At 36.0% G+C, this 10,758-nt stretch overlaps 1 protein-coding gene across 3 annotated transcripts in view; it reads right to left on the bottom strand.

Annotated features, from left to right (window-relative positions):
• LOC107675978 (scm-like with four MBT domains protein 2) overlaps window positions 1–10,758 on the bottom strand; it is a 45,457-nt gene that overhangs the window by 13,356 nt on the left and 21,343 nt on the right. For all 3 annotated transcript variants that reach the window (XM_016470486.1, XM_016470484.1, XM_016470485.1), the window contains 6 exons: window positions 4,180–4,268; window positions 3,191–3,434; window positions 864–961; window positions 636–737; window positions 354–501; window positions 41–123 (listed from right to left, as the gene is read on the bottom strand). In XM_016470486.1, the coding sequence (XP_016325972.1) occupies window positions 41–123; window positions 354–501; window positions 636–737; window positions 864–961; window positions 3,191–3,434; window positions 4,180–4,268 (764 nt within the window). The remainder of the gene's footprint in view (window positions 1–40; window positions 124–353; window positions 502–635; window positions 738–863; window positions 962–3,190; window positions 3,435–4,179; window positions 4,269–10,758) is intronic.

Consider the following 10,758-nt stretch of genomic DNA (forward strand, 5'->3'; position numbering starts at 1 on the left):
ACGAGCTAGCTCTGGGGGCACTTTTGAGAGAAAGCCTTACGTTTGGGAAACACACGTCTGGAGCGGCTTCAGTGCCAGTGTGTTTGAGATAGTCCGCCCAATGGAAGTCCTGGGACTCAAAACCTGACAGAAAATGGGACATCAAGAAAAATCAAAAGAGATTATTATTTTTCAATGTTTTTTACTAATTTCATTCTCTGATGCAGCAGTGCAAATGCTTTGGCAATACAAATACATACCACACTGAACTGAAAATAAAACTGAGATAAGAGCAAACAGCATTGATAAAGACTCGTATTAAGTTAAAAATGAATTTAATAGAGCAAAAATCCCATTAACACTGTCACACCCACCTTGTGGCCTCTCCAGTCCAACACCATTCTTCAGACACCACTGCACTGGCTGGATGCCCGGTGAGTCAGCGTGACACACCACGCAAGTGGGCGTGGCTTCAGCTGTGGGGTCATCAACTGTGATCTGAAAGTAGTATTCATTATAGACCTGCAGAACAGAGAGACATGTGTGAGAGAGAGAGACTGATGTCAGGGTAGGTGACTAGTAATTATAACCTCTAGCATAACCCTTCATCTAGTGTGTGTGTGTGTGTGTGTGTGTGAGAGAGAGAAAAAGCATACTTTAGTTACAGAGACGGGGCAGATGTGGAAGGGTTCTTTGGGTGATACCATTTCAAGCTTCATTCCTGCCCTGAAGGAGTGTGTGTGTAGGTCAGCATGATCCTGGAACACACACACACACACACACATACAGATATCAGTTGTGAAAGTTATCAAGAGCTTTGTGTAAAATAATGCCCCATTGCTCCAACTTCCCCAAAACACACACGCACACACACATACACACACCTTGAAGACCTCCAGTGGAAGGGGACTTTTCAAGGCTTTGGCTGTGGCTTCATCTAAAGCTTCAGTCCATTCTGAGGTGCTCCTCAAATCACACAGATCTGAAAGAAAAAGAGAGAAACACAAGCTCATCCAATCACCTATACACCTATTTATTCACCCAACTATTCATCCATCCATCCATCCATTTACTCAACCAGCTATATATCAATCCATCCATCATCCATACTGTACATACAAATATTTATTCATCCAACTATCCATCCATTCATCATCCATCCACATATTTACAGTATTCATCCAACCATCCTCTACCTACCCATCCATCCATCTCTCCATCCATTAAAGTATTTATTTACCAACTATTTATCAATCGATCCATCATCCATCCAGTTATTCATCACTCCATCCATCCATTTAACCAAATATTATTCCAGTTATCATTAATTTATCAATTAATCTAAAGTGTTTTATCTATTCATCCATCCAGTTATTCATCAAACCTTCCCTCCATCCATCGATTTAACCAACTATTCATACAATTATCCATCCATTTATCTAACACATCAAATCTATAAATTTTTTTAATCCATCCATCTGTCCAAATATTTATTCAACCAAATATTCATCCATCTGTCCATCCATTTAAGAATTTTTTTTCATCCAACTGCCCATCCAGTTATCCATCCATTTATATATTCATCAGGTTTTTTTTCATCCATCCATCCATCCATCCATCCAGTTATTCATCCAATCAACCAACCAAGTATTTATTAAACTATTTATTAAACCACTATCTATCTATCTATCTATCTATCTATCTATCTTTCTATCCATCTGTCCATCCATTTAAGAATTTTTTCATCCAACTGCCCATCCAGTTATCCATCCATTTATATATTCATCAGGTTTTCTTTCATTCATCCGTCCGTCCATCCATCCAGTTATTCATCCAACCAACCAAGTATTTATTAAACTATTTATTAAACCACTATCTATCTGTCTGTCTATCATCTATCTATCTATCTATCTATCTATCTATCTATCTATCTATCTATCTATCTATTTATCTGTCTATCTGTCTGTCTGTCTGTCTCTCTCTCTCTCTCTCTCTGTCTGTCTATAACGTTTTATCATTATATCTATTATTCTGTCTATCGCTCTGTCTGTCATTCTGTTGTTCCATCCATCCATCATTCTGTACTTCCATCCATCCATCCATCCATCATTCTGTACTTCTATTTATCCATCCATCATTCTGTACTTCTATCTATCATCCATCCTTCCATCATTTTGTACTTCCATCCATCCATCCATCATTCTGTACTTCCATCCATCCATCATTCTTTACTTCCATCCATCCATCCATCATTCTGTACTTCTATCTATCATCCATCCTTCCATCATTTTGTACTTCCATCCATCCATCCATCATTCTGTACTTCTATCTATCCATCCATCCTTCCATCATTCTGTACTTCTATCTATCCATCCATTATTCTATGTAATCAAATTAGTTTTGCTACTGAAAAGCTGTAAAGCAACATGATTTTTTTTTTAAAGTGATTGTAACACCTTGCTTCTGAGAAATGTAGTTAAAGTAATTGCTTTGCTATTTGTGGCATCGCTACCTCTCAACAGTTCTAAGAGCCACAGCAGATGCAGGTAATCACACTCAGTCGATCACTCACTCTTCTCAAAATAACTGCTTACAAACAGTCATCAATACAAATTCTAAAGCAAAGTTTTTTTGAGCTAGTAACAGCCTGAAAAAAGTCTTGAGATAAACATCTGTTAAACATATAATAAGTTGAATAACTGGTCTCTGACTGCCCATTGAATAAAAATGAATGCACACCTCAGATGTAAACACATCATTGTATTACCACTGTGGGTGTGCATTAATTTTCAAAAATGTAACCATTGTCATCAGTTATCCCTTTTATATTACATAAGCCTATCTGACAGAAAGGCAAGATCATGAGAGAACATGTCTGAACAAGTTATTTTGAATTTATTTGCAAGGTTTCCTTTAGGGAAATGTGAATTCAGATCCATGATAATTAGAGTGTGGAAGTCAGACAGGCTGCACATAGAACTTGGCAATCGTGCAATGGAACAATTTGCATACGGGAGGGGAAGCCTCAAGAAAAATGTAAAAGCATGTCTATGAACTGCACTGCTTTAACTCAAAACTTTGAATGGAAAAAAAGTAGAGAACATGGTTAATCTATCATTTAATTCACACTGTTAATTTAATACACACTGGCTATATTTTAGAGTCTAGTTTAGTCACTTTAGACCGATCAAATACAGGTTCATACTCTCACCTGTGGGTGGTTTGATTGATAGATTATTCTCTTTGGCCCAACCCAGGGGGCGGAGCCTGGTGTCAAGGTAGAACATCCACATGTCGTAGGCGGGGTCATTTAATCCAACGTAGCTGAGGCATAAACGTCCACCGATGTTACTCTGGACTCGTGCTGCCCAGTACACGTTGGGTTCAAATGCATCGCGCACCTCCAAAATACAGCCTACCACAATCAGATCCACTGTGTTTTTACCTCTTAACGGCTAAGATGAGAGAAAGAGAGAGACAAAGAAATAATATTATTCAAGTAAATCATATAACAAGAATTAGGAAATTAACAGTGAAAGCATGATTCTATGCTGCCGTTGAACCCTCCTAAGAAACTTCTACTTAAGAGTCTGGAGAAATGATGATTCTACGTGATATGCATAATTTTGGGTTGAAAAGATGGATGCACTGGACAATTTCTTATTTCTTTCTCTTTCTGATGAAAAATTAAGCATTTAAGCCCAACATTAGGTGTGTAATTCATGCTTTATCTGTTTTTTTTTTCATATTTAATATTGTCTTGCAATCACGGACAATGACGGCAAATCATTGTCTGTGTAGTTTTGTTGAGCAAGCCTGTCACATGATAATTTACACATCTATTGCAGTCTTGTTTTCATTCATGTCAAGTTAAATATGTCGTCCACACTGATTAAGGCCCATTCTAATATTCTTTTGGCCATGATTCAGTGGTTCTCAATAATCTTGTAGCTAATAAACAGAATTGTGGTATTTGGTGCAAATTTATCTGTCACTTGTTAATATGGCTAATACTACAGTAATAATAATATTTGGCCCAGTGTTTGTTCCATGTGTAGGACTGGTAATATATATGGTGTTTGGCACTTCTGCTGTAGATGCTGTAGGCACTCACAAAATTGTTCATTGTTAATGTTAAGAACAGTTACTTTTGTACACTAAACATATGAGTGTAGACATAAACACAAATGTCATTCTCACCCCTTCAAGCAGGTTTGCCGGTGCTGTCCGTGAACCTGTGAGCTCTTTGATTAGAAACTCAGTCCAGTCACTATTCTTCTCTTTAATAGCTGAAATAGATGAAGAAAGAGTGTAGAGTTTTGCACTATAGAAATTCAAATTCACATACAATTCCACACTTTTGTGCCTGGAATTATGTTGCTGTTTGATAGTATGTACCATGTGTGCAACTGACAGGACGAGTGTGTGTTTGTTTGTTTGTGTGCGTGCCTGCGTGTGTGTGTTTGTGGTTTTTACAGTAATAACCCATATTAATGTTACAACTAATATAACTCTTTCATTTCTGGCTTTATCTTCTCTTTTGTAGCCCACTTGTATGTGGGTCAATATCCCATTTTTGGTGTTTGCATCAAATAAAATGTACAAAAGTGATTTTATATGCACAGAAAGCATATTAAATGAAAGGAAAGCGTCTACTTTAATGATTCACATAACTTTTGTGAAAATAAAATGTCAAAATATGGGTGAAATAATGTCCCATCATTCAGCGTAACAGATATATTTATTTAAAAATGAAACAACATCAGAATCAGAATGAGCTTTATTGCCAGGTATGTTTACACATACGAGGAATTTGTTTTCGTGACAGAAGCTTCCACAGTGTAACAGAATGACAGTGACAGAACAAAAAACACAGATAATAAAAAATAGAACAAGTAAATAAGGAATAAAAATATATAAATTGACAGTTGTATGTGCAGGTATATTACAATAGACAGTTTTTGTATGTACAGGTACTGTATATTATGTGCAAATTTGAGGTGTAGACTGAGTATGAGTGTTAGATAAATAAGTGTATGAGTGTATAAATAGTGTGTGTTCCACAGTTATTGTTAAGTGTTCATGAGATGGATTGCCTGAGGGAAGAAACTGTTCCTGTGTCTGGTCGTTCTGGTGCTCAGTGCTCTGTAGCGTCGACCAGATGGCAACAGTTCAAAGAGGGAGTGTGCTGGATGTGAGGGGTCCAGAGTGATTTTGCCAGCCCTTTTGCTCACTCTGGATAAGTACAGTTCTTGGAGAGAAGGGAGGGTTGTACCAATGATTCGCTCAGCAGTCCGGACTACCCTCTGTAGTCTTCTGAGGTCAGATTTGGTAGCTGAGCTGAACCAGACAGTTATTGAAGTGCACAGTGCTGTCCATGATGGTGAGTAGAATACTAACAGATATCTTTATGTAAACAGATATATTTACATAACATATATATTTATATAAAAATGAAACAACGGACAACAAAAGACAGAAGAATAAGCGATCATACTAAATTTTATTATATTTTCAAAAATGAAAAACTTCTTGCTGACAAATGGGTAAAAACCTAGTGGTTTAAAGGATAGTGGCAAAGATTGGCAAGGATTTAAAATCACAATTAATTAATATTTTAGGGGCTGTGATACTTAAATATAGTCTTTTAATGTCATCCAATTGTTCTTGATATGCCTGATAGGATTATTTTTTGGTATACAAACCACACTGTTACGCTGAATTACATTTTTTTTTCTGTAAGTCAAGGTACAAATTTATTATTTTTTGCTCAGAAAAATTTACAATAAATAAATAAATAAATAGAATGAAAAAGCTAAACTTTTATTGCTTGAAAACCCTTTTTCGTCACTGGCCCACATACATATGCTTATTTCAAACATCAGTGCACTCTAACATCCACAGATTTTACGAATATGCCATTTAATAGACTTCCTCTCTCAAACATCTTCCTACTTCCTGCCCCATGGTGTCAGCCACATAAAATATTCATATATGCATTACGAATGTATATAACAAGAAGTCAGTTCCTGCATTGTAATGTCTAAACAGGCCCAGACATCCTGCTTTTTGCATAATTGTACACAGTACCTCCACAGAGTAAAATGCTACTCCGTTATGTGTTACAGAAGAACAACAACAAATTAATCATGACGAGGTGTGCACCGTTCGCTCAAAACTGTACGTTTACATCAGCAGAATTCACACTGCTGAAGTTCCTATAGGCGGCCAGCATGGTTGTTGACTATTAGCTTTACTCTGAGAGCCAAATACTGTCCCTGCTATGTCACGACTGCTTCGCTCAATAACACATGATACCACTCACGAGTGTGTGATCTCTGCTCTGACGGAGGATTTGAGTAAACAAAGACACAGAGTGAGAGAGAGAGAGAGAGAGAGAGAGAGAGAGAGAGAGAGAGAGAGAGAGAGAGAGAGAGAGAGAGAGAGAGAGAGAGAGAGAGAGAGAGAGAGAGAGAGAGAGAGAGAGAGAGAGAGAGAGAGAGAGAGAGAGAGAGAGAGAGAGAGAGAGAGAGGCACAGACAGCCAGAAAGAAACAGAGACGGGTAGGCCAACAGTTGGATTTTATTACAGTAAAGGCTCAAAGTAAATTCAATACTAACTTTTTGATATACCAATATATACAAGAATAAGCCAAAAAGATCTCAGTTAAACACAATGATATTATGATGACAGAATATTTTGGCATAATATGCCGGCTGTCATACTAAAACAAAATTTGTTATATTTATATTTGTACATCTTTTTGTTGAAGAGGATTAATTTAAGAAGTTTTATCTTAAAGAGATATTTTACCTGTATATAATAAAAGAATAACTAAAAAATTTAACAGACATAAACAACAAAACATAAATCATTATAGTTGACTTGTTTCCAGTAAATAGCTACAAATCCTTAAAGCTAGCTTTTAAATAACTTTTACCAGAAAAGCAACATTGCATACGATTTTCAGAGAATGTATTGTGATACGATTATTATTATACGTTTATAACATATACAATTATTTCATCTTATTGATAGAAGAGCACATTTTACTTCTGTAATGCTTTTTTTTTTTTTTGAGTTAAAGGGTTAGTTCACCCAAAAATGAAAATTCTGTCATTAATTACTCACCCTCGTGTTGTTCCAAACTCGTAAGACCTTTGTTCATCTTCGGAACACAAATTAAGATATAGAAATTCAAAAATAACAACTTCATTCCACATTTTCGTCTCTACTGCGTCACTTGTAGACGCGCGTTCATGACAGTACCATGACGCGAGCGTGTGGCGGCGCTGACCCAGATCCGGCGTGATGACGTCATTACGCCGGATCTGGGTTAGCACCGCCACACGCTCGCGTCATGATACTGTCGTGAATGCGTCGTTATTTTTGTTTTCTTTGCGCAAAAAAGTATTCTCGTAGCGTCGTAACTTTACAGTTGAACCACTGATGTCACACGGACTACTTTGTCGATCATCAAGGTCTTACGGGTTTGGAACAACACGAGGGTGAGTAATTAATGACAGAATTTTCATTTTTGGGTGAACTAACCCTTTAAACTGGATATTTAGCGGGTTTTGTAAAGTCTTTTCAGAGTCTGAGCAAGTTAGTTTTAGTTATTACATTATAATTAAAGAGACTACGATTTATGGCTCAACTGGAGCAGACAAACAGTGAGTAAACTTGACCTTTTGCAGTGTATTTGAAAATGTCTTCTGCTCTGTTATTGTGTCTGTCTGTCTTTCCGCTTGATGTTTTACAGACAGGAATAGAGCAACTATTTTTACAGATACACTTTAAATTTGTCGTCATCAGAGTCATCAGAGACTGTAGTTTTCTGCACTAGGGAGTCTCTATGCAAATATTCATTTTGCAAAAGTGATTTGCATATCTTCCAACAACTCTTCTGTAAACAGCAGAGCCAGATTTAAAGAGTTTCCCTCGCTCGTGTAATCAAAGCAATTATTCGAAAGAGGAAGGGGAACAAAACACTGTGTGTTAAAGGGAGAGCAGGGAGACTCGCTGGTACAGTAGAAACAACCTGTCCTGTGTCTCTGAAGAGGATAATATGATTTCCTGTTTGCCTGCCAATCGCTAGTACATCCAGGATATTATTTTTAACAGCAAAAAGGTCATTGCTTAATCAGGTTAACTCAAGGATATTTGACTGGTTTGTGTTTTTTAGGATAATTCCAATGGAAAATAACAACTTATTAACAATTGATATATATATATATATATATATATATATATATACACACACACACACACACAAATATATATACAATTTCATTTAGATCTTTTATTATATATAGTAATTGCTATTTTTTTAATTATAGTATTTAATTTTATTTAGTTATTTTGTGTATATGCAACTGATAATTATACATTTTATATTTATAAATTCACATTTTTATTTAATTTATATATAGTTTATGATTATTTTTGTAATTTTTATTTTTAATAAAAAAAAAAAATATATATATATATATTTAAACTTATTGCTGTCAAAAAATACTACATTTAGATTATTCATATTTAGGGTTTACTAATGTATATAATATTTAAACTTTCATTTTGTAATACAAACATAACAATGAGTTTGATTCCATTTAAACACACACAAGCAGTCGTTTTGACCTTGCATGGGATTTGACGATCACATCTGACCACAGAAATATATTAAGGTCAAATACATTAGTGTGTCAAACCACACTATTAAATCAAAAAGACAACATATTCTATCACTAGGCCTATATAAAACCATCACAGAAGTGGCTATGAAATAAGGTGAACCACCACAGTATTGGCCGAAATGTTGTGGTTTAAAGGACCAACACTGATGTAATTCAGCTCAAATAGCTACAATAAGAAAAAGTTGAGTTTGATTGTATGTGTGAATGAGTGCTTGTAGCAGAATGCCGCTGTGTCTCAGTGTGTAATCTCTGCAGCACAAGTGTGTACGCTAATCGCTTAAGTAGCGCTAGAACGGGAGTGTGCGGCCGTTGCCATGCCAACAACCCCCCAGTGTCTAAGCACTCTACTCAGGCCGTGTGTTCGACACTCTTCAGTGGAACGGGATCATTTCATCACATTAGCTCATGACAATGAAATTCAACACATATTTATGCGATTAACCTTGAGCCTTGTGTGCTTGAGTGTGTGTGTTTAGTAGCTTCTTTCAGGCTTATTGGCTATTAAACTTAATGAATGAATGAATAATTGATTCAATTCATACAGAAAACAGGTATTATTCATATCATACCAGTTGTAAGTCTACACTTGAGTTAAATACAGATTAAAAGCCCGTTCACACCAAGAACAATAATGGTAAAGACAGTTTAAAAAATTGATCTAAATTTAAAAGAACAGCAGAGTCCACACCACTTTCTGAACGATTTTTCCATTTGATGAATGCTAAAAACATTGACAGCCAATCAGAATCCATTCTGCTTTAAAGCAGCAGATGAAAGAACTACAGCACACACTTATAATAAACAGCTATCATCTGTTGGTGTGGATGCTAATATCATTATTGTTATAGTTAGAGTTTATAGTAATCGTTCTTGATGTGAACGGGCCTTAATTTCTATTGATACATGCTGCCACAGAAGAAAAAAAAATCAATTCTTTCCTGATTTCTTAAAAAACACACAAAATCAACACTTTTGGCCGCCTTTGGCCGTTGCACAATTGAAAATATTTATATTGCCTTACATGTTGCCCAAACGGGCACGTGTCCAACTGCCCATATGGTTCATCTGGCCCACTACTGTAAGCCTATGGCAGTGTTTAGATTTCAAAATGCTCCTTAGTTTATGCCAAATAGGGTTCTTGTTCCAAAGCAGTTGTATTTTTAAAAGCTCTGTTAGGTAGTTTTTGCACCAATGGAAATGGAGAAATGTACTAAAATACTCATAAAATAAAATATTTAAATAAATAACAATTTGATCAAATAAAACCTTAAAACCTCACTTAAAGAGATTGAAAATCCTGTCATCATTTACTCACCCTCAAGTTGTCCCAAGCCCGTATGAAGTTTTCTCAGCTGTTGAACACAGAAAAATATATTTTGAAGAATGTTGGTAACTGAACAGTTGATGGTAGCCATCGACTTCCATAGTATGGAAAAAAAATGGCTACCATCGACTTTTCAGTTACCAACATTCTTCAAAATATCTTCTTCTGTGTTCAATAGATAAAGAACAGGTTTGGAATAGTTTGAGGGTGAGTAAATCATGAGAGATAAGTTCATTTTTGGGTAAACTATCCCTTTAAAATATGTTAGCAAAAAAAAAAAAAAGTTGTATTTTTGTTGTTAAATTTTGTTGGTAAAAGTTATTTTTATTTAGTAGTGCCCTAAAGTAGTGATGTCTGAATAATTCAGCTCTTTGTGGTTCTTCTTAAAGAACCTGTCCAAAACACCTGTCCAAAAATGAACCTGCTCACAAATCAGGCTAAATGACTTATGTCGACACTTCCATCGTGTCAAATGAACCAAGAAGTGAGAAGCAAGTGAGCTCTTAAGCACTTAAGAAAATAGTTGAATTTACACAAATGATCTTTTTCAAAACCTTACGTATGCCCGGTTCTTGGTATCATTTGGCGTCTCCTTGAGAATCAATGACTGCTTGCAGCCTTTTGTAACTGTTGTGTATGAGTCCCTCAATTGTCCTGAGTGCCAACGCTGAATCTCAAAATCATAAAGTCACTGTGGGGAAGAAATCAAATGTGCAGAGCATGCTGGGAAACCAATGAACTTACTGGACCTGGAGTCTT

Source organism: Sinocyclocheilus anshuiensis, unplaced genomic scaffold (assembly GCF_001515605.1).
Source record: "Sinocyclocheilus anshuiensis isolate Anshui unplaced genomic scaffold, SAMN03320099.WGS_v1.1 scaffold1836, whole genome shotgun sequence".
NCBI classification, from domain to species: domain Eukaryota; kingdom Metazoa; phylum Chordata; class Actinopteri; order Cypriniformes; family Cyprinidae; genus Sinocyclocheilus; species Sinocyclocheilus anshuiensis.